At 33.8% G+C, this 25,611-nt stretch overlaps 1 protein-coding gene across 1 annotated transcript; it reads right to left on the bottom strand.

Annotated features, from left to right (window-relative positions):
- Nucleotides 1-965: 965 nt before the first annotated feature.
- LOC144842324 (myosin light chain kinase, smooth muscle-like) lies at nucleotides 966-25,611 on the bottom strand. Its single transcript, XM_078698764.1, has 24 exons — nucleotides 25,414-25,611; nucleotides 24,486-24,827; nucleotides 23,836-23,988; nucleotides 22,904-23,027; nucleotides 20,984-21,584; nucleotides 18,011-18,092; nucleotides 14,413-16,025; nucleotides 12,992-13,049; nucleotides 11,274-12,355; nucleotides 10,744-11,058; nucleotides 10,115-10,342; nucleotides 9,278-9,475; nucleotides 8,269-8,611; nucleotides 7,463-7,824; nucleotides 6,959-7,075; nucleotides 6,200-6,700; nucleotides 5,637-5,915; nucleotides 5,146-5,475; nucleotides 4,815-4,905; nucleotides 4,494-4,694; nucleotides 3,660-4,001; nucleotides 3,319-3,471; nucleotides 2,897-3,020; nucleotides 966-2,730 (listed from the first exon to the last, which is right to left on the bottom strand). Exons 1-24 carry the CDS (start codon nucleotides 25,494-25,496, stop codon nucleotides 1,951-1,953), a joined length of 8,502 nt encoding a protein of 2,833 aa, XP_078554890.1. The 5' UTR covers nucleotides 25,497-25,611; the 3' UTR covers nucleotides 966-1,950.

Below are 25,611 nucleotides of genomic sequence, written 5' to 3'. Positions count from 1 at the left end.
TTTCTAGTACTGTAGTAGTCCCATTATTATCAGACTAGGCCAGTGAGTATAATAACTAGTGTACATGGTCAGCGAAAGTGACCGCAATACTTGACACAGAGGAAAAGGAAGTGGAAGGTGAAGTCTTAAATGAATGAAAATGAGGCTGAATGGGTCACGAGATAATGGATGGGAGGTGTACCCCAACTTAAGGAAATTAAATGTGTTACAGAAAATTATTGTCTGTAAAAGAAAAAGTTTTAAACGCCATGAATATGCTTTCATATACGTTAATTCCATTTGAGGATAGAAAGGACGAATGCAATGATTGCTCTGATTTGTGTACGTATTTTGACGTATTAATTGAGACGCAACGCAAGGACTTACGCGCAACGTTGCGTTGCGTCGCTAGCGGGAACCAAGCTTAATATGTTAAATAAATAAAAACATAGGCCTAACACAGTGTCGTGCTTCCATAATGTCTCAAGTGAAGAAGTGTCCCCATAATGTTACCCCAGTGAATGGAAAACGAAATAACAAAATGTAAACTTATTCCATTAATTTGTCACCACAGTAGAGCCCTTGATCGACGGGCTCCCGTGTCAGGAAGATCTCGGAACCATTAATACGAGTTGATCTATTTTAATGTACTAGTGTATTTATATCTAGGCGTGCAATACTGTCATTCAAACTTTGAAAACCCTTCCCTAAAGACGATGTTACATGTGTACCACTTATTGCATAGGATTTATCCAGGCAGTTTAATAGTTTTTAGCTGCTGCACTTTGGGAAGGTTATGAAGAGTGGGGGAATAGAAAAAATGAATATGTACTACTGGAAACAGCGAGGTAATACTATAGAACCTTCGGTATCTAAATTGAATAGGGTTGACCGTACTGTTAAGACATACATTTCCAAAGTATGAGGAGTGTTACAAATGAGAGATTTTACTGTAGTACCCCTTAATCTTTCCATTGTCTCTGGGTTTATAATTCGTGTAACAACATTAACACTTTCTTTGGCTGCATTTTAATACGTAAATCTATGTGTTATCTTACAAAATTTTAATCTAATGAACTTTAATACGTAATAAATCTTTAGCAAAAGAATATAAAGCTAAATCAGCTACATAATAAGAATTATAATATAAAATATCCCATACAAAGTAAAGGAATAAACTCTAAATTAATTTCCTTTGAAATATTGTATAGCCATGATATTATAGTTCGTTGGAACGAATGAATACTATTTACAATAATTATGCTAATTAAAATCAAGATATAAACTTACTGTAAATATGCAATTATTCCTTTGATATCGATAATAAATATCTACCTGGTAATATAATATGTTTACATTGTGCAGTATTCAAGTACAATATGAATATTAGTGTATGCCTGGGTGGTACCACAGAATGGTAGCGTACCAAACACAGCCGTGTTTGTTACCCATCCGTGAATTGACACTTAAGTGCCAATCAGAATAACCAGTAGGCTTAACTGATGATCTTAAAACATACAATTTCAATCAAGACACTTAACTAGGGCAATTCAAATCATCTTAAAATAAACTACAACACTATATAGAAATCTATTTACAGTATAATTAATTATATCTAGTACAGTTAGAATAATTGTTGCATTTTGGTCCTAATTTAAAAGTAAGATTATCACATTGATTAAAATTATACGTCAACATCTGACGTCATCGATTTCATTAGGCGTATTTTCTGTTTAATATTATTTATCAAATAGCAAGAAATAATTATATGTAATATAAAGGAAGTTTGTTATTGTATAACCTATAATAAACAATACCGTAATATATTATTATATATCTAACGCCGCCACTGACCTAGTCACGTTTTTGAATATATATTATTATTATATAATTTTTTTGTATTTATCAATACACTCACATGCTATACAATCATTCATTATTATCACTTGGCAAGGCATTTAAATTGTGGTTTTATTTAAGGTCAACTACGAGCTCAGCTGTGCACGTGACGTCACCATTTACGTTGATAGCTTTCACGGTGTACTCTGCGTCATCGTCTTCCACCACATTCGTTATGCGTAAAGAACACGTGCCATCACTGGATTTTTCAACTGTAAATCGCCCATTTTCTGGCAGTTCTAGTCCGTCTTGGTACCATGTTACATCTGGGAGAGGATCACCAATCACAATACAATTAAATTGTGCTTTCTGGCCTTCTAAGACAGTTGTACTGCGTATTTTTTTCAAAAACTTAGGCTTAGCTTCCTTGTTGATGACGGCGTCTCTCGTAGCTTTTTGTCCTGAAGGTGGCCATATTTTCTGCTCCCCCGATGCTCTACTACTTGACTCAGTTTTAATTTCGATATTTGGTGATGGTAGTGATGATTTACTTCCAAACCTTGAGAAAGAGTCGGTAGATAACTTCTTTACGGACCCATCAGAAGAAGATCGTTTTTTGATTGGACTTTCGTCACTATCAATAGATGAACGTTTTTCTTCTGTAAATTTCCGATTTCGTCTACTTGATAATTTAGTCGTACCGGTCTCATTCAAGTTGATATCGACTTCTGGTTCCTTAGTTTTGGTTATGTTGTTTACATTTTTGGCTTCTTCACGTTTTGCTTTTAGTATGCTTGAGAATGGTGTCAATCCACCGCTCGTACCGTCATCTTGACTCAAGGAACGGTTGCGAACACCGAACATGGATAGTGAAGCCATACGTGAAATAGCTCTAACCGCGTTTGCCGTTTTCTAAAAATAGTAAAAAATTATTATTTTAAAATAATGGCCCATAATGTAACGTTTGAGAACACAGTGGGTTTAAATCTAGTAGACCCTACTTTTGACATTATCTATTGAAGTATCTGTGTATGAATACTTAAATTAACGATTGTTAGAGAGAGTATTTTATGCTCACCTGCCATCGTCTTCTAGCGACGAACTTTTTCAGTTTATCAGTGGAAATCTTTGTGGTCTTCATAGTTTTGGTGTCTTTGGTAAGCCACATATGTTCAAGACCATCACCTGCAGACATCCGTGTACTGTTCACAGACAAAAAGTAATGAAAATATATTTATTTTATTTTGTAATACATAGTTAAATTCAGTAGTATAGTTTTGAATTGAAAATTTCTATTTGCCAACATAAATAGTTTGATAAATGGGAACCAATTCCAAATTCTATCGTTTAGACAAATCTATTTTGAGTTATTTGTTATAGTGGATAGTTAAGATTAAGATATTTTCTGTGAAGTGGTCAATATTTGTCATCTGCACGTGTGATATTCAGCAAATTCGTCAGTAAGTTAGTTAGTTTATATCGGTCAATCTGTCAACTTACTCTTTGCTTTTCAACAAGAGCTTTTCGATGAAATCTTTGGCTTCGTCTGATATTTCATCGAATGATTCGTCTTCGAAATCCCATTCTGCCATGGTAACTGCACTCAGTGTCTCTGCGTCATTGTCTCCCATAAATGGAGAAAGCCCACTTAAGCTAAACAAATAAATAAATATCAATCAATTTAAAACCAGTAAGCGCTGAGCTATATTAAATACTGTACACAAAACAGTATGTTTATTACGTGTAGTATTTTCTTTTCGACACTTTTTTAAAAATAATGTTCATACATGCCAATATTAATTTTTTTAGACCAAGAATGCCAACGTGAATTTAAAACTTACAGAATGTAACAGATAACGCCAACACTCCACATATCTGTTTTATAACCAATTTTCTCATAATTAACAACTTCCGGGGCCACAAATTCAGGGGTTCCGAACATGACTTTTACAGACTGTTTCGGGTCAAACTTTCGCGCCAACCCGAAGTCAATGAGTTTGATGGAATTTCCAGTGGTGTCTGTACACAGGATGTTTTCTGGTTTTAGATCCAGATGTAGAATATTTTGAGAATGCATGTGTTTCACTCCAGAGCATATTTGACGCATAAACATGATTACATCTTTTTCAGTTAGAACGAAGTCGTCATCGATTACCCGTTCGAATAATTCTCCGCCACGTACACTGTAAAACAAGATGTATGCATGTTATAATTGGGCCTATATTACAATGTTGATGAAATTCATATGTTATAATATGCCTGAAGGTATAATAATGATTTAATTGGTAACGTGACGCTGATATAATTATGCTATATAAAACATTCCAACAGAATATGTATGTCAGTAGTGCAGTAGAGGGCGTTTTTACTATTGCTTGTTAGTCATAAAATAACCTGTGTGTTTTAGATAAGGAAGTAAGTAAACTATTATAGCTTTATTACCATTCCACAGACACATTTCGCTGCCACAACATTATTTCACACACATAATCATCGACATCTTTATTATGGAATTTATCCTACCTTATGACCTCAAACAACAAGCATCTTGTAAAATCATAATTAATTTACGTAAATATGTTTATTTTGATCATCATTATCATGATCGTCATTATCATGATCGCTATTATCATAATCATCGAATCCATCTTATATATAAAATGATAACAACTTACAATTCTAAAACCATAATTATTTCACGTGTCGTTTCGAATGCGTCAACACATTGAATAAGCTTTGGATGTTGTAATTGGTTCATTATTTCGATTTCAGCTTTTACCGATTCTTTCTCTGATGCTTTGGTCTTTATGAATTTTGCAGCCCACATCTTGCCGGTTGCTTTCTCCATGCATTTATGAACAATGCCAAATCGACCCCTAAAATAAATCACATTAAACAATACCGGTAACACATTTTATATCTATAGAATATTCGATCTCAGCGATGAATGGAGGAAAGTGTTGGCAAGGTGTCCACAGAACGTGCATAATACTTACTTTCCGACCTGCTCTTGAATGTCGTACGAATTCTTAATATCTTCAGATTTTATCACCACGTGTCTTGCCTCAAATGGACATTCGCCTTCGTCTAAAACCATATAAAATTAGGTAAGTTAATGGTTTAATATGATTTAATTATTTCCATGTTACTTAAAATTTGGCACCAAAGCGTAAAGAATGTATGAGTTTGCAAGGACTTTTATTTTTTTTAAATACAAAAACTGTGTAAAATGATACAAATAATAATGAGATAAAAGTATATACGTTGACACTTATTCGCGATATTAAACAAATCGAGTTGTCAACAATTATTACAATTATCACTTGCCTCCCGAATCTGCTTTAGATTCCTTTTGTACTTTGGTTTCAGTTGTCCGAACAGGGTCAGATGTCATCCCTGGGTCACTTACTCCATAAGCATTCTCAGACCTTATTCTGAAACAATACATCTTTTCAGGAACCAGACCGCGAACAACATACGATGTACTTTTAGCCGTGGTAAGCTTAGTCCAGTTATCTTCATTGACCTTGCTCATCTCAACCACGTAGCCAGTGATAATACTACCACCATCGTATGGTGAGCCACTCCAAGAGAGTGTTAATGATGTCCGACTAACGTTTGATGACACCGGTTTCCCTGAAGGAGGGTCCGGTTTGTCTGAAATAAAATTAATAATCAATTCCAGTAATATACTACTAACCACCCCCTCCTCGACTCCAGGACAAAAAAAGTACAAACTCTCTATTTTTTATAATAGATTCATATTATTAGAATATAGTTCCATTGAACGCATGTTTACAATGTAACGACAAACTTACCCACAACGCTAACGGAAATAGTACAACTGTCCGTCCCTAAATCACTGGTCAAAACCAACTTGTAAATACCACTATCGTCCTGTTTAGCGTTACGTATGTACAGCATCGTATCGTCATCAACATCTTCCATCTCTATTCTTCCTCCTTCGGTAATCTCCTTTTTGCCTCTGTACCATTCTAAGTCAGGCTCTGGTGTCCCGGATATTTTACAGGTGATACAAATGTCTTTCCCCGCACATGTAATCAAGTTACGAGGATACTTCTCAATTTTTGGTGGTGCTATAGGAAAATGATTAAATTTGAAAAACATCTTCATTATTTTTTTGCAAATACAAATGTGGATTATATACTTTTGTGTTGGGAATAAAAGTGGCCTAAATATAAAATAAAGGCAGGCAGCATTGCCTGGGTTAAATGGAATTAATTACTGTGTATTCAAAGGTAACTAAAACAAATACAAACGATATGTGACTTATATTGGATGTGTAATCACAATATTGAGAAGGCGTTTGTCCTTTCTAGCATATATAGACAAAAGCATTACTAACAGGTGGATACCTTACCTTCAATAATAAGTTGTGCTGAACATTCTACTGTTCCAAGCGAGTTGACGGCTTTACATGCGTATTTACCCAGGTCTCGCATAGTTGTTTCTTTTATAACCAGTGCAACGATATCGTCATCATCAAACTCAAAACTATACTTTCTTCCCTCTTTCAATTCTTTGCCATCTTTGTACCAGTATACCACCGGTTCGGGGTCACCTATTAAACGACACTCCAACCTGGCAGCACTTCCTTCAATAATCGGTTCATCACAGAGTTCTTCAATGAATTCTGGTGGAGAGACGTCAGGCATCTTTGAACTTGAATCTCCGAATGGTTTTGCTGTGGCGTTCATGGTAAAGGAGGCAACTTTGTGACCAACAGCGTTCGCGACAGGTGTCTTTAACTTTGCAGAAATTGGACTGTGAAAAGTGCTATCAACGTCATCATTAGGCTTTGTAGTTACAATGTTGTCGGTACTGTTGTCCTTCACGTATTCCAGTTCGTCTTCATCACATGCTAAATATAATGAAAATAATTTTGTTGTAACAAACATCGAACAACTTAGATTGATTTCTGTGAACGTTCCTTTAGAGTGCAATTTTATTGATTAAATGAATACACAAAACACTTGGCCTTATCTTCGTATATGATCGTGTATTCATCCTATTATGTACATTTTCCAATAGCCTGTGAAGCCTCCTTTGTTTAGAAACATAAGCATCGGAAAGGGAACTCTAAGGTGCTTAATAGTAGGTTTCAGTTTCAAATTCTCACCTTTGACTCGAAGATCAGCGACTGATTTTGCTGTACCTGCACTGTTTGTGGCTAAACACACATATTCGCCTTCGTCTTCAGCAAATGTTTCAGAGATGGAAAGCTGTGCTACATTATCTAAGTAGAAATCCATAAAACTACATAATTAAAAATGGAACAAATGAAACAGTAATTAGTTATTTAAATTATAGACAATGTAATTGATATAATTAATTTGTATTATTCATATCAATATGTAGAAAGCCACGAGAGACAATGGAAGCCTATTAACCATCGATTTAATTTAAATTAATTCACAACATTTAATGAATTACTATGGTACAGCTTCTGTAGTGCAAGCTGCAATGCAAGCCGACACCGACCAACACAAATTAATCTAATTTTAGCAACACGTGTGCATTACTTTTAGATTTGTAAATTTGCAAAAAGAACATATTTAAATTACTTATTATAAATTATTTTATAACTGTTTCGTTGTTGGTGTTCCAATTAATCATATCATACCTTCGTACTTCATTCTAAAATATTTAGATTCTTTAATTTCCTTCCCTTTAAATTTCCAGATGATAGTAGGTACTGGTGTTCCTACCACACTGCAAACCAGTACGGCTGAACTACCCTCATCTACCATAGCATCCGATAATTCATTGGTAAATTTAGGATGTTGTTTAGTTTGTACATGACGGGTAAGGAGATGACGAAAGTCGAGTTGTTCTGCTTCCGAATCTTTGATAGCAGCATCAGTCGCCGCTTGTGATTCTTCTTCTTCGGATTTTGATTTATTTAAAACATGACGGAAGTCTAACTGCCCTGCTTCGTTCTCTTCTTCGCTTTGGTTAATGTTGTCCATCTTCTGTAGTTTCGGCCTTTAAAAACAATATAAATAGTTTTAGTTACAAGAGGATCCAACCTTAATAATTTCAGATAAAAAAGGAGAGAGTCGGGATATTTGTGTCTTTAGTTCCCGCCTGTTTATTTTCATTATTTTCTACTTTATGTGATAGGCTATTCTTTTTTTTAGTTAGGGATATGATACTACTAGGAAGTGCCATGTCAAACAACAATACAAAAACCAATAGAGTTTAATTATCTTCAAATTACAGGAAACATATTGAACATTAGTGTATGTGTCTACCTTTATACGCCGACTCATACAATGTTTTTAGGTTATGTCTAGAAAAGAAGCATTATGACCGAATTATCCTATAATTCAGGCGTTTACGAGCGAATACATATTTTTGGATCCTCCGCTCTGTTTTCCAAAAACAAAAACCATACCAACTAAATATAGGCCTATTTATATTAGATACCTTGATTTTAAAAGTGATCTAAAATCGGTATGCTCCTCTTCTATCTGGTGAACCATTACAGACACGGTGCATTTTTCTTCTCCAACCTCATTCTTAGCAATACACGTGTAACTCCCAGTATCCGTAACAATGGCGGCTGGAATACGCAGACTGTGAGAGAAACCTTTAGATACGAGCTGCACTCGATCACTAGGCTGGATGATTCGGCTTTCTTTATACCAGAATACATTTGGTTCGGGATCCCCATCCACTTTACAAGTCAGTGTTATTATAGTCCCTTCGTCAATATTCATCTGGTGAGGTTTTTGCATGAAACTTGGAGGAATTCCGACGTCACCAGATTCTGTAAACGAACAATACATTGTTCATGTCTTTCAATTGAAACACACTTACTGTCTTTATCAAAACATCAACATGCATAAAACAACATTTATTTAAGTAAGTAAGTATCTAAGTAATTAACTTAGACATAAAATACCATGCAAACAATAACATCTTTAATGTGATTGCCAGTAAGACGTAGTGATTAGGTAAGTGTCACCTTCAACGAATCTTGAAAGCAGTAGGTTTGTCAAATTGATAATAAAGTAAAGTAACAAACTAAAACACTTCACTTCACCTATTTGTAATACCAATTATTGACATTAGTAAAAACAACCCGTAAAACACACCATCTAGATAACATATACATGCATAAACACAGCAATATTCTTAAACTACAGTATAAGATATTACCATAGTATCCCTAATAGTAGAGAAACAAACAAGATCTGAAATTGAGTAAGAAGACGACAGATTGAAATAATAAGAACACAGAAAAAGAAAATAGCAGCCTGCCTTAATACCATAATAATATCAATGGAGTGGATTTACTTTAATATAGACTAAGTAACAGTAACTTATATCCGTATGTTACAAACATTAAATACAATGGTTTGTGATTATAGATAGGCCTAATGTTATTTGTTATTTTGTTTTAACTAATTGGTTTTCTTCTATTGCTACATACCATCTACAAGAACCTTGCACGATGTCGAAGCTTTTCCTTCCGAGTTTGTAACAACGCAGGTGTACATCCCTGCATCTTCAGGATAGACCTCTGCTATCACCAGTGACAGGGTGTTTCCTTCAGATACAAACTTAAAATCCTCTTCTTCTATAATCTCTTCATCTTTGAAGAACCAGAGAGCCGTTGGTGCAGGAGATCCTAAAATTAGTACAATTGTGTTTATCATGTTTTATATAGATTCCATTTTCGGAAGAGAATCAGTTGATTTGAAAATGCCAACTTTACACAAAAATACAAACTGTATCCTGTCAATGTCAAATTATTTTACTCGGGGCTTAATAACCAAATCATACGGCCTATAGCAACAATCCTAGGGAGAATCAAAATATGTTTCGTAACAAATTAATACCTGCGGTTTAACGTCAAATTAATATCACAATAATCTGATTGAATGAGGTGTTTACCACTGGATATATACCGGTGCTATTTACTTAGATATTCCATGAAAAATGTCTTTTTAAAAATGTTGTTTACGTCAAACTTAACCATAGTGGTTTCTTTAATTTAAATATTACTAGCAAAGCAGTGTTTAATGTATAAAATATATTCTTGAAGAGTTTGTTTTGATTGATCGATTGTATTATGATATGGAAATTATTTTCTAAAAAAAGTTGATAAAATCAATCATAATCACAATTCGAATCAGCAAGCTCAATGTTAATAAAATGAGGGAAAGATTTAAGCGAAGACATCACATAATTAACATGTATTTATTTTAACGATGGGATTTACTTCAACCTCCATTTCTACGTAAATTGTGAGAGTTTAATGCTTTACCTTTGACCTCAACCTTCAGTGTCAATGAAGATCCATCATCAACCGTAACATCTGTGAGTTTCTTTAGAAACTCGGGCGCAGTTGTCATTACAATTGGACTTAACGGTTTGGTAACGATTTTCGCTGAAGTACTTTTTACTGGAGTTGATGTTTTTTCTGGAATGGTTGCTAGGTCGATACTGTTCGACATGGGTCCATTTGATTCACTTCCATTTATCTCAATTGCTTCTAAACAATTAGAATAATATATTTTATATCATGTAACTCAATAAATTAGATTTAACAACGATTAAACTAAATTAAGCTGAGTAAACGAAAAAAAGAAATACTTGGCTAAGGTCCATGGGCTAATCAACATAAACCAGAATTTGTTTGTTTAAAACGCTTTTAATAAATTCAAATTGTCATGAGCATGAGCACTTTTGTGGATATGTGCGCTGTATAAGTCTTATTATTATTATAGATTTGCAATAGTAAATGTTCAATAGAAGGGATTGTCAAACAATGTGGTTTTTAATGGAACCAGCTGGAGTTTATTGTAAATCGGCATATTTTTTATCATCGTAAAACTGCACTTGAAGGCCTACTAACAAGTTGAAATTCACTCAATAAATACTAACTAAAAGTACCTTCAACTTCCAATCTAGCAGTAGATGAAATAGTTCCGGCTGGGTTAGTAAGCGTACATGTGTAATTGCCGCCATCCTCTGGGAAAACTTCAGCAATGGTTAACTTAGCTACCAGTTCATCGAACGATATTTGGTATACATCATCCTGGGTAATGGGCTTTCCTTCAAAAAACCAACTGACATTTGGTTTAGGTGTACCAGACACACGACATTCAAAGCTCACAGATTCTGCATCTTTACATTTTAGATCTGAAAGTTTTCGTAGAAAGGTTGGAGGAAACTGATGTTCTGCTTTTGGTGACGTTGATGGATTGGCTGGAAAAAAAAATTAAAATCATTACATTGTGTCTAGACAAAGTTATATTCTGAAGGAGGTATGGTACTTAAAATATTCCCCATATTTGAGAATTTCAAAATATGAATTCTTAATTCTATATCAATTGAGTACCTCCCTTTGGTAATAGTCAGGACACAATTATCACAATAAATACATACATTTAGAAGAAAAAGAATAATTAATCATTGAATACCTTGTACAGATAACTGACAACTTGCAGTTGTCTTTCCTGCAGGGTTGCTCAAAACGCATGAATATCGACCTGCATCACTTTGAATAACATCACTTATTTCTATGATATGTTCTGTCTCGTTTTCTAATATCTTTATTCTTGTTTCTTCTGGTATAGCTTTACCGTCTTTCATCCATTTCACATCGGGAATGGGGTCACCAGTTATAGTGCAGGTGAACTTGACTAACTTAGATTCTTTGGTTGTCTGCGACTTTGGGCGAGATGTAAATTGTGGTGGTTGCTGGACTTTGAGCGTCACTTTTTGTGTCTTCGGAATTAATGTCCGTGTGGGTGTCGTTGCTTCGACACTAATGGGAACGTTAGAAGCTGTTGTCGGTACTGTTCGTTTTGGTGAGGTTTGTTCTACACCACTCGACAGTGTAACCGTTGTTTTTGACGTCGATGACACTGTTTGTTTTGGTGAGGTTGGTTCCGCTACTGCTTTGACTTTTGACGTTGTAGTTATCGATGTTTGATTAGGTGAATTTGATTCACCTACCTCTGAAGATTTGTTCGTCGTAGCAGGAGATGTCAAATCAACCACCACTGGGACCTTTGTTGTCGACGTGGGGTTTGAATACGAGGTCCTCTTAGGTGAAGCTACGTCCGAGTCGGTAAAAAACTTTGTCGGTGTCAATAAAGACGTCCTCTTTATGGAAGTTGATTCTGTTGTATCTGTAGAATCTCTGGTCAATAATGCTTGCTTTGGTGAGGCTTCGTCTTTCGTTACGTTAGTCTTGGTGATTGTTTGTGGTGTTACTGGTGAGTCAACATTGTCGTCTGATTTAGGCTTCACGCTCGGCTGACCTCTTTTTAATTCGAATTTTAAAGTTTTTGTTTGTAACTTCTTTGGTTCATCATTTTGTTTTACGGTGCTAGACAGTTTAATTGTCGTTGATGTCTTCTCTCTTTTTGTAGAGACTTCAATTGGTGATTTGTTCACCCCATTACTAGAAGGGCTCCCATTTGTTTTACAAAGGTCGTTGAACTTCTGGAAGGCGTTTAATTTTGTTGACGAAGAGACAGACAGACTCTTGCTGTTTCTAAAGGCAAACATTATTAATTCAGAATGATATTTAAATAATATAGATAACTTTACTTAAATCACAAATAATCAATCAATCACTATTGTATTAATGCTTTAAAAGATATTTTATAAAATTAACATCAAGAAGACAAGCAACAAAACAAACAAATATACAAGCACAATACGCGAACAGTTAAAATTGTTCTTTTGTTTTTTTAAAGTTGAATTTGCACTTTTCAGGAAATCACTCGGCGCATGCCGGTCGTTTTCAATTACTTCGTGTATTAAATCACGAAAAACAATTTGATGAACGATTTAACAGATTTCTATTTGAATCATGGGTATAATCTTATTTTAATCCATGGTATTTAAACCTCATTAAATAGGTTTTTACAAGGTTAATACTAATTAATTATTATAACAAGGTTATCACTAATAGTAGAATCACTAATAGCGTTGGAACGTTTGTTTGTCATTTAACCCAATACAGTTGATAATGAACATTGTATGACAACACTCATTTTATAAACTGTACTGTGATATTTTGATCAATATATTGTATTGTTTAATACGAAACTGATAATTATACATGACATATTTACTATCTTATGATGACATAAAAAACTATTGCAAACAAAAATTAAAAACTTACGAATTAGCTACTGGAGATGAGGTCGGCGTTAGTCCATTTTGAAAACGTTTTTGATTATCTAAAATTGTTAAAATATATTAATTAAATAAAATTAAACACTTGGATATTATATGCTGTACATTATTATGTACATTAAACCTATAACAAGTATATCACTTAACGATGGTGTATCCTTGAACTTGCAAATTATATCTATATGCCTTTACTAATGAGTAGGCCGGCTACATACTTGTAGTAGACGAAACCGTTTAATAATGCATTTGGTTTTTGACGCACACTAGGCATGCTCACCGGGGTATTAATGTGATTGTAATGTACAATGTTACATGATTGATTGGCACTAGGGGGTAATAAAATGTTAAGTGCATTAGTATATTAAATTGTGAATTTATGTCATTGGTTCGTTGTAACCGGTATCATCTATGGTTCATTCATCTTTGAATTATATTAATTGTTTAAGGAAGATACAGGCAACTGATTTATTTTTGTTCTTTAATTTATACTGTGACTTATGAAAAGTTTATAATAATTCTTTATTATTGTAATTTTCCTTAGTAATGAATGTCGTTATTTTCACATTTTTAAATTATTCTCATTTTAGGTATGCTTACAAATGTTTCGTTTTTGCAAATTAATGTAAATATCGTATTTCATTTATACGCACTAGATAGTTTAACATTGTAAAAATCTCGCGATTTGACATTTTATAATATGTTCTCTTTATATAGTCTCATATTTTTATGCTCTTTATGTGTACTACCGAACTGAATATTGTTTTTATAGTTAGTTTAATTTTGTTTTAAGAATCTATAGGTTAAGCTAAAGCGACCGCAGTGTTACGTGACAACATGTTGGAGTCACATCGGCTGGTCTTCAATATAATTATTACACAGTCCAATTTCATCACGTACAACGAATATTTGACACCTGACATTGTGTGCTATAAAAGCAAAGCACCTTGAAAATGAGAAGTTTAATTGTAAAGCTAAAGACATAGGTAGTATTGGTGTATTTCAAGCTTTAGACAATATTACTTTATTCTAGCTAGGTCAGTAAGAATCACTTTCTTGGAAATATAGCAAAAATACATTATTATTACTACAACGAAATATACTGTGTGTAATATGTGGTATATAATTGACTTTGTGGTATTTGTATGGTATTTACTATTTTAGTAGAAAAGCGAGTACAGTATTTGATATTTAATAGCACAATGGAGATTAGTGCATTATTTATAAGGAACTATGTTTAGGCACATAAATAACCATCAGATATGACATTTGCTAAATATAATTATTTATAATAATATAAATGACCCAGTACTACAACCGTACAGATATTTAACAAGGTATAACCTAATCCAATTTACCTATGACACTATCCTGTCGTGTTTTATGACTTAAAGGGTTATCTTTACTCACCTCTAACGGTCAACTCCACCGGTGACTCCACACTCCCAGCAGCATTCTCCATCTTGCAAATATATGTCCCAGCATCTTCGAGAACAAGATCAATTATCTCCAGGTAGTAGATTCCTTTGTCAATGTGAATCTTGTGTCTCTTTGAATTCTCCAACGTTGTGCCATTAAAACTCCAAGTCACGTCTGGTTTGCTCATTCCAAAAGCAGTACAGTGAAACGAGGCCCTACCACCAGCTCGACAAGACTCCCGTTTTGGTTTCAACCCAAATGCCGGAGGTTTAGTTGGCTTCTTCACTGGAGAGTGATTAAAATTACCAACATCTTTTGCTTTTCCATTTGTAGTGATGTTATCATTAACCTTTTGGAATCTTGAGGCAAACGACGGTTCTGCTTTTATTGATTTAGTAGTAGGTGAAGTTTCAATTTTATTTTTAGTTTCAAACTTTGCAGCAAGTGCTCCGATGCCTTTAGTGCGTCCTGGGGATAACTCAACGGTTTTTCTAACAGACATTTTCTTCGGTTCTTGCAGTTTTTGTTTTGCATATGCTAAACTTGATCTAGGAGACACTGGAACCCTTGATTTGTGATTGTTTTCTGTTTTCGTTGGTCCTGGGGGTTCTTTTAATGATAGTCGGTGTTCCTTTTTCTTTTTCAAAGACGGTTCGGCTTCCTTGTTCTTAGATATTTCCTTAAATGAGGCTCCGTTCTGGGTAGGTTTAATCAAACCGGTAGAGCTTTGATTCGATCCCCGTCTTTTTGGGCTTAACTTTTCGGTTTTAGTTTTAACAATTTCTGATCGAGGGCTCTGTATACGCGTAGGTTTTGGCTTATTTATGTCTTTTGATTTTGATGTATTGACGTGTTCTTTAGGCTTCAGATGTCCAGGAATTTTACTTTGATTCCCAGGTACTGTTAATGAAAATCGTTTTGATATCTCCGATATGTCTTTATTGGTTTTGATTATCTTTCTTTGAAATGTGGTGGCAGAAGCTTCCTTATTTGGCTTTGCTTCGAGTTTCGAAGAAATAACACCAACCTGACCAAACGGTACCCTTTTGCTGGGACTTTTAATTGATGAATTTTTATTCCTACTAGTTTGTGGTTTGGTCTGTTCCTTGTCTGTTGTTTTTCTAGAAGCTGTAGGAGCTGAATATGTATGTCGAACTGGTATTGATCGTTTTGGAATAACACGCGGTGATTTGTTTGATGTATTTTTTAAATCTTCAGGAATGTGTTGCTCTTTGTGTGAATTGTTTTCTTCTTCATTAACTTGTTTTTTCTCAGTAATAACACTATCTACTGTATTCGCACCTTGTATTTCTGTATTAGAAAAGCGTTGGACTATGTTAGTGGATAATTTTCCAGGTGTCCGAGCGCCTAGAGAAACTACTGCTCGTGTTGATGATCGTGATTTAGCAGTTTCTTTCCAACGTGATACGAGGGCTTTTATAGTACTAGACGGGACTAAATTCCGTGATATAAGTATCGACGGTGGTGTCTTTGAAATGCTGGGTGGCGCAGCACGATCGGTGACGTCACAATGTGAAGACTGTTCAGATTCAGATTTTGGTAAGACCGGTTCTTTAGTAAAATCCCTGGTTATTTTGCAGAAACTGATAAATAAATAAGAAAATATTCTTTAAAATATTATATGCTAAATGAATAGCTTTAAAACGACAATGATTAATAACTATAATATAAAATGACGTGACCGTTATAGACCTGATTATTATTTTCATACAAAATAGGAAATAAATAAGAATATATATTTTAAAAGAAACAAGAAAATAACTGATTTATTACTTCTTATTCTAGGTAAAGATTGACAGTTAATATTTTTCGACATCCATTAATCATCAACTGTATACATTTACACCGATGAGAATTCCAAACCTTTTAAAATAAAAGATTTACGTCTTTTCAAATAGCATGGTACTTTACTAGGGCAATATGCTCAAAGACTAAATTAGCCGATAACTCCATTGAAATTCCCTGTAAACTGTGTTTCGAAGTACAGAATTCACTAGTATGTTTGGTTTGTGAATACTACACTGTGATTTTGACGAGTAAAACAGTAATGTTCGTTTCGCGCACAAGACCGTAAGGCAGAATTACAACCACAATGTAAACACAAGCGCCTCAGTTTACCCTATGACCAAATATGGATCAGAATTGCATGGCATCCGGTATTTCGGATCGAGTAGGAATCTTTACTGTAGTACATGTATTTTGAGGCCAAAATAGTTCTCCACATGTTATTGAACTGTGTGGAGATAGAATATGTAATGTCAGTGACAGTCGTGGTAATGCCAAGGCCATGAAGTGTCTAAATTTCGGCCTAAAAATCGGTAAAAGTGTTAAGATGGTCCCTAGTGGTTTCCTTATTCTTCACATTCCTAAGATAGCATTTAGAAAGAACATTTCAATTATTTATCTATAACGTTTATAATTAGTATGCGTTTAGTTTTTCTTTTTAATGTTTCGATCCTTTCTTTTATTCTGAAAAGTCCCGCAAAACTCATAAATAACCAAAGAATGAAACTAACAAAATAACTTCTTGTGTTGGATATATACAGTAGTAAAAAGTCCAATTTCTTCATAGCTTTATTATTTATTTCAATGCGTGTCAAGTTACACAGAGTATAGATACTACCCGGTACGGTACGTCATGAAAGATAGATAAATTAATTTTATATACTTTATTTGTTATTACAACTTCAGAATGGTATGCTATATGCTATATACATGGGTATCATTTTTTTGATTCGAATGCATATCATCTTACCAAACAATTCATTAAAAAAGTAATATATTTTATATAATATATTTCGTGATTTTATTTATTGTTAAAGCTCCGAATGGTATGCCGATTTAACAGGTTAAATTTTGATTCGAAGTCGCATTATGTTACTAATATATAAGCAGTAGGTATCCGAGTCGAAATGAAACACAATCCAAGACACCCACCACCCTTGAAGAGTGTATTAACTGACAATGCGATCCCTCGTATTGCGATGACGCAGACAAATCAGTCGAAACAAATTTTTCCAGAATTATTCCATCCTATTTTAGAATCAGTTTATGTGGACCACTGCTGTGAATTTTTCTACCGATATGGCATTATCAGTGTTAAGGTGTGGCGATCTAGAACTTGATTTTAATCAAAACCAGATTTTGAAGATACGAAATAAATAAAAGTTTGATCGAAATGACAAACATATTTTAACTGGCCATCATTTACAAAATATTCGTGAACCTGCTCTCTTTTCTACTTTTTAATAATGGCTGCATTACCAAGGACAAGTGAGCACTTTTTTACCGTCGTTAAAACTCTTAATATATTGCAGTTTTCTACTCATAGCCTGTCAGATTAGAATAGAACGTTCCACGATCTGAACCCGGTCCTTCAAATAATCGCATGGCACGATCGTGTTTACCGTATCAAGTGTCAACACCATTCACATTTACACAACTTATGTATTTAATTTACCTAAATTCATGCGAAATGTTTGTTCAAATAATATAATAATACTAATAATTAATTGAGAATAACATACACATATTTTTATACAAAATATAGCCATTTTTAACTGCTTACCTTTTTTGTTTATCTGGTGAATGTTCCTGTGAGCTTGTTTGGGACTCTTCAGAAAACTCCTTTCTTGTATCCTCTGACAATTCTAATCAATGATCAATAAAAAGTATTATAAATTGATGCATGAAACATCCAAGTAAGCCGCAGCAACTCACTGTATCCCCTATATTAGATACAGGAGCCAAAACAAGTTTGAGTTCACTGCTAACAGAATGGAATGGTGTTATGAGCTTCTTAATTTCATACAAGTAGCTACTCCCATGAAGCGTAACTTGATAACATGGACGATTCTATTTTCATTTAAGGGTAAAGATGTAGTTTTAAAAAACGATAATAGGTTTTTTTTTCAATAAAAGGAAAGTATGTATAAAGTACTGTATTCTTTTTTTCCTTAATCAGTGTATATTAACATTATTTACACCAACACAGTACAGTATTTATATTAAAGTTAATGTTTGATTTAAATACGTATTCTTGTGTATAGTTACAACGGTCCATTGCTCTTTTAGTAACATTATTCTATTACAGTATCATTAAGAAATAGTTTAAAATATATTATTATTATAAGCCTAATTATTATGTTGCTAAATAATAATAATATTAATATAAAAATATAGTTTTTTCCACATGTTTTTTGTATATCATCATAAATAGTCATACACATAGTAGACATAATCCTTTTAAATCTGTATTTTGTTCAACGCATGATGTTGAGGCATTGCTTGAGATTAATTAGAATTTGAAATCTTGTTTTTAGATCAGACGTCTACAAAGCTACAATATCATCATGCCCTCTCTTTATATGCCCTCTGAACAACCTGTCAAAATCTGAAATCCATTCCGTATTTCTTTATCCGATTCTATAAATCTCAATAGATGGATTCATAGTTTCTGTAGGTGCCATGGTAACAGTTGTTTGCTTAAATAATTTAGATATTGCCGATGTTTTTTATCACGATGTGGCTCCATTGATTTCTCGGTTGGAGCTGGAATGTGCTTTCAACGAATACGTCACATTTTATTCAACAGGTGAAACAATAAATCATACAGATTTGAACTAATTAACAAGTAAATACATCTGATCAAAATAACATTATGATATAATCTTTTCTATCGTCAACAGTCTCTACGCCCAATGAAATAAATTAGACCTATATTACATATACTGTAGTAGGCCTAATTTTTATTTTTATTTTCTCCATGGGTAATCATTGCATCATAGAACCATGCGTTTATTGCGAACATTGTATAGGCTGATAAAGTTTTCTGATGTTGTTCAATTACGGTATATAAAATACATTTAGTAGTGTTATACACCGCTTTTGGAAAGTAACACGCCGGGGCCATGATAGAATAAATTTAAGCACAGCAAGACGGTAGGGATATCGTCATAGTATTGGAATACACTTAACTATTATACCCCTATACTTTAAAACCATTGAGTTTACTATGTACATTCTTTCATCTCGTTTTAATTGCCCATTAATGTTGTTATTGTATGTGGTAGACGTTAATCGGTATTGGAAAGGAAGAAGATTATAGAGCACGAGTGTAACACTGGTTTAATAAGCAAGGTGTAATGATAGTATACCTCTAGTTTATTTGGCTGGCTTGCCGAATGGTTTTTATTTGTTTTTACACTACTATTTATTAACCCGGATGTGTTTTAAAAATATTGTTGAATATTGTTATAATAATATTGAGATCGAAAGGGAATTACCACGTAAATTAATTACTGATGCCAAACTATTAAATGTTGATGATATAAAGAAAAGTGGCACCGTGGTAGTCTCAGTACAATAGTTATAAATGCTCAGCAAGTTTTAAATTTCTTTATTCATTAGGTCCATGGTTACAGACTGGGTATTGTTACAGATTCTACGTGATTAAATCAAAGATCAAACTTGAAACACAAATGAATAATATATACACGCTACCAACAACACTCTTTAACACCCAGATTTACGACAAGGCTTATTGAAATGAAATATGTTAAGGAGTTCTAACATACAATTGTATATTGTAAGTTCTAAAGTTGAGTGATTTAGAGACAAAATCACGAAGAAAGGTGAACAATGTTATGTTAATGTCTATCAATCTAGTACAACAGTAAAATGGTTCCTTCGGGTAAAATTTGAAATATGTTCCATGACATCATTAATACAAAAGTTTATCTCATAAAATAATCAAAGTTATATAGTTTACTATTAGGCCTAGAAATGTGAAAGGTCCAATAGTTTTACTACACATTTGTTTTGCCATAAATCCTAGAAATCACTTTATAAGAACAGAGAGTATTGAATTTTAGGACCAATAGCAATGCAGAAGTTTTATAATTGTATTGTTATGTGAATTATTTCAAAGAAACCGATAAAATAATTTTAATCCTAACTTTGTGTGTTTTCTTCAATACACTTTGATTTATTGTCATCAGTAAATTTCCCCTGCTCTTTATTATTCCTAAAATTCAGCATGCAAATGTTATTTCTACAATGAGCTCGTATGTACTTTCTAAACATGAATGTGACTATTACTATGGAAAAAAAAACTATATTGATAATAAAGCGTAAACAAAAACACTTTGTTCCTTTATACCACTTGCTGTCGGGTCACATTACAAACCTAATCCTGAATCGATTAGTATCAAAAGGGTCTCAATGTATTATTTCAAAAGTGTCTCAATGCATTTGAACAATTATTTAATTTCCATGAACTACTAAAGTTCACATACAATGTTTCAGACTAATTTTAATTAGTGTTTTCGAATCTATGACAATAACTATGCAAATAAACGTTAATTCTTTTGTCAATTGTAGGCCTAATGCAAAATAACTAATAGATATGTTTAGTATTTATTTTGTAGATAATTACAATCCACTGATCTATTGATTGAACCCGGAAATCATAAAAGTAGTGTAAATAGGGGGCGCTATTAAAAAGAATACATTTCGTTTAAATAAATTGAAAATAACTCACCCTTTTTACACAGGTTAGCTGAAGATCCACATTCACCTAGTGTATTGCTTACTTTGATTGAATACCGACCAAAATCATCTTCAGTCACATGGTTGATTATCAAAGAATATCGACATATATCATCAAACTCGAATTTAAAATGATTATTTTCATCGATGACGTCACCGTTTTTAAACCAGCAAACTTCAGGCCTTGGATTGCCATTAATTTTGCAGATAAACTTTACAGTGTCTCCGTTACAAACACATTGGTCTTTCAGAGTGTCGAGTATAGCCGAAGGCATCCGATGCTTTGTAAATGTTTGTGTTTTCTCTGCCATTATGGTTCTTGTTTTGTCCTTTGTAAACATCGTTTCTTTGAAAACATCAATGCCAGTGTCGTTGTTATTCGGTTCAAACTTTTGTCTGACTTCATCAACAATGCTGTTTCGTCGTTTTAATCGCGATACACGTTTTGTGGGTGGTTTCTGTTCTTCGGTCAAACTAAGTTCGTCTGGTTTCTCCAGTGTGGTTGATTTTCCAGCAGAATTAGATTCAGACTTTCCTCCAAACATCGTTAAGACGTTCATTCGATGGATCGCTCGTAATGCAATTGCTGTTTTCTGTAATTATAAATTTATAATAATAATAATATTAATTAATAATTAATTAATAATTATTAATGACTCTAACCGAATTTCTGATTTCATGATCTTTTAATATGTTCTCGAATGTTGATATAACCATATAATTAACACTCTGTGCTATGCTGAATTGCACATGATTTACCATTCTTATTAATATCAAACATATCCATAACATTTAGGCCTATTCGTACCGATGAAAACAAAATAACTTGCTACACTAATTAAAACTAGTATACATTTCTCTCTAATAAAAGCAATAGGCCTATACGTATTAACGTTTGCTGTTGTTACTTTTATACATTAACGGGATTTTCTTTTTCGAGGTTAGATTGGAGATACCATATCAACGAAATGTCTCACTTAGGAGACACATTCCCTTGTGAAGAATAGTAAATGCACGAGTGGTTAACAATACTTTACTAATTGACTTAAGAACCAAACTCAGTATCAATGTAAATACAAGAGAAAAAGAAGTGGAATAATGTACCTTCAGTATTCGAGTTTGTTGGAGAACAAAACAACTGATATACAATGGAGTATAATAGTGTTTAGACAGATTACACACAGGGGTAATGTTTGGAAGGCCATTCTTAATTCATTTTAAGATAATTAGTAGCGAAAATAGCAATGTCTAAAATAAGCTCTAGATTTGAAATGAAGTTGTTTTTGTCGTAAAAAACAGGTTAGACTTTGTTAACCCTGGGAGACTATAAGCACATCATAACCATCAATCCTTTGCATTATAACAGGTCTAACATCGAAATAACTTTTTTAGGTCATTGCCGATGCCTCTTGGTGGCACTGACTAATCCGAGTTATTAAAAAATGTACATTGGGTGTTTAATGTACTTAATCTGTGCCTGATCATCCTCTACTTTATCAGAAAGGAAATCATATACAGATTTATTTCAATGAGTAATATTGTAATATTATTGTATTAGGGACCTGGATGTTCAAAATGTCTTCTCTATAAAAATGAATAACTAATAATGATTTCGTCTATAAATATAAGTCCATACATTTCTGTGTTGAAAATTGGGTGTATCGTACAATCATCGTGTTCAAATGTTTAAAACTAGTAATCTCAGTCGTAATAGCAGTCTCGGAATGTGATGTACTGTGCATCTACTTGGCATACAGTATCTTGTTAAAGCGGAAACAAACTCGTCAATGCAATTATGACAACAATTCGCCCTACATCATAAACCATTGCATGGTGCGCGACACCGGTAAACCATAATGAAAGGTAAATTATATAAGCTACACTAGCTATACTAATCCTTATAATCACTTACCTGCCACCGTCTTTTAGCAACGTATCTTTTTAGTTTTTCGGTAGAAAGTCGAGTCGTCTCCTTTGGCCTTGTGTCCCCAGCCAACCATCCGTGTCTTAGGCACTCGTCTGCACAATTACGCTTCCTGAAAAATAAAAGGAGTCACTTGTTTGAATGTACTCTTCCATCGTTAAGTACTGGCCAGCCCCTTGATCGTAAATCAAATTTGTACAGTTATGACGCTAGTTCACTTTTTTTGTTTGATATTAAAACACATTTCACTTTACCAACGAACCCATGAATTAATACATGACTTTTGACCGTTATAAGCCTATTGAAGCCTACCTTGATAAAGATTGTTGGAATTACGAAAAAGTTCTTATTCTAAATAAATCAATTAATTAAATGTTTTTGGTTATTGGCATCAAGAAAGTGTGTATAAAACCCCTTATTTTAGAAATACTAGTTTTAATAAACGTCCATAATCTATAATTCTGTATTAATGCGTCACAGAGTCTTGATGTGTTAGTTTATTATCATTTATTATTAGGCCTATTATCTATTTTATGCATGTCAAGTTGGGCCTTTGATAAGTACACATAGCAGCAACTATATAGCTACCTCCCTAAGGGTTGTCCCCAGAGTAAATCGACGACATATTTCAAGGTCGCTTTCATCATGAAGGCAGAAATGTGCTGTACCATGAATTAATATACTATAACATTTAACCCTTTGCGTCACCTGTTTACCATTAATACATACAATGGACACACATACTGGGTTGCAAAGTAATAATAATCAGTATTAGTGGAGAATTAAAAAAACGATGACGACATCTCTATATTGTAGTTGTTTGAAGACACAATATTTACAAAGTAAACAGCCGAACCGTTTTAAAAATGGTGGATAAAAACCACTTCATTTTCATTGAGGTACTGTGTCATATACATTACCTTGGAAGTCTAATCAACAATGCTTCAATGAATGCTTTAGCATCTTCGGAAATAGTGTCGAATGCTGGATCGTCAAAGTCCCATTCCGCTCGAGTTACATTGTTCAGAGTGTCTGTATCCGAGTCACCAAGAAATGGCGAAAAGCCGCTCAACCTACATACACATTTTATATAAAAATTACATAAGATTAGTAACGGTGCTGCTAGATATGTTACGTCTCTTTTCACTATTAGTATTTAATAATAGTTATTAAATATATATGTACATAAATTGCTATATGTGTTGCGATATGTTAAATATATCACAATATAAAAAGGGTCTTTCACACCTGTTCCGGCTCGGTTCCGGTCCGGCGCCGGAAACTCCAATCGAACATCAGTGTTTCGTTTTCACGCGGCTACACGCATATCGATTGGCGCATAGCCGCGTGGAGCGTCGTGAAAACGAAACATTGATGTTCGATTCGCCGGACCGGAACCGTGCCGGAACAGGTGTGAAAGACCATTACAAATAGCGCCATCATTAACAATGTTTATAATAATTCTTATCATTATATTTGTATGGCACATAATCAATTCTTCATAAGTATGCATTACGTAATATATTATATTATTATATTTAATTATATGCATGTGAATGGTAAATCTTACAAAATATAGCAGATAACCCCGACACTCCACATATCGGTTAATGTTTCAATAGGGTCGTAGTTGATTACTTCTGGTGCAATGAACTCTGGTGTTCCAAACATCACTTTCATTGCCTCTCCAGGCTTCAACTTCCTAGCCAATCCAAAGTCTATTATCTTGATTCGATTACTACGTTTGTCCATACACATTATATTCTCAGGTTTCAGATCAAGGTGTACGATGTTCAGTTTATGCATGTGTTGTACCCCGAGACATATCTGCCGCATGAAGATGACCGCGTCGCTCTCACAGAACTCGAAGTCGTCGGAGATGATGCGTTCAAATAACTCCCCACCAGATACGCTGAAAACGTCAAATAAATCAAGATGGACGTGAAGATTCAGGGAATATTCTGAATCAACATAATTGAATAAACGTATTTTACTTGCTCGCATCAAAATTAAGTTACATTTGTGATTTTTTGGTTCATATTATATCGATTCATAAAAAACGGTGATAGGATTACAAATTTGTAGCCACCTTTGAAATGAATTAGAAGCATAATTAATCTTATATTCTAAAAGATCATGAATTCAATATTGTCTAATTTATACATAGTTTTTAAAACTTATAACTAGAAGCAAGTGGAACGGTAAACAACTCTCTTCCATATTGTTTTAAAAATTCACACGGTGATTCTGCCTTTCAAATCTGATTAATTTGTTTGAATTCTATGTAAAGTGGATCCCAGATTATCTAATTATAAATTCAGTATAAACTGTGAGATTTTATTAATAGCAACTTTTTCAAATATGCAGCAGTCTTTGTTTATATTGTTCATTGTGTACCCAATTGTGGTACCGGTGTTGATTGTGCAATATAAGAAAGAAATAAAATAAAACTTAATTAAATACAGAATACCATGGAGTAACTGCATTAGAATACGTACTGTTCAAGTATGATGGTCATTGAAGAACGCCCTTCAAAAGCGCCCCCACATTGTAGTAGCATTGGGTGCTCTAGTATTGACATCAGCTCAACCTCTCTCTTGATTTCATCCCGATCTTTTCGACGAAGGGCACGAACGCATTTTGCTGCCCATGTCTTGCCGGTAGCTTTCTCAACACATCGATGGACAACTCCAAAC

The sequence above is a fragment of the Antedon bifida genome, chromosome 1 (assembly GCF_963402885.1).
Source record: "Antedon bifida chromosome 1, ecAntBifi1.1, whole genome shotgun sequence".
Classification (NCBI taxonomy): Eukaryota; Metazoa; Echinodermata; class Crinoidea; order Comatulida; family Antedonidae; genus Antedon; species Antedon bifida.
This window is presented reverse-complemented; position numbering and strand designations above follow the sequence as displayed.

Excerpts from the sequence above, each read along its gene's own strand:
- LOC144842324 (XM_078698764.1), bottom strand. The coding sequence starts at position 25,496 with ATGTCAATACTAGAGCACCCAATGCTACTACAATGTGGGGGCGCTTTT. Across the intron at positions 10,343-10,743 it reads TGCTAGATTGGAAGTTGAAG|AAGCAATTGAGATAAATGGA; the intron begins GTACTTTTAGTT and ends CTAATTGTTTAG. Across the intron at positions 7,076-7,462 it reads TTTTAGAATGAAGTACGAAG|ATAATGTAGCACAGCTTTCC; the intron begins GTATGATATGAT and ends ATTTCTACTTAG.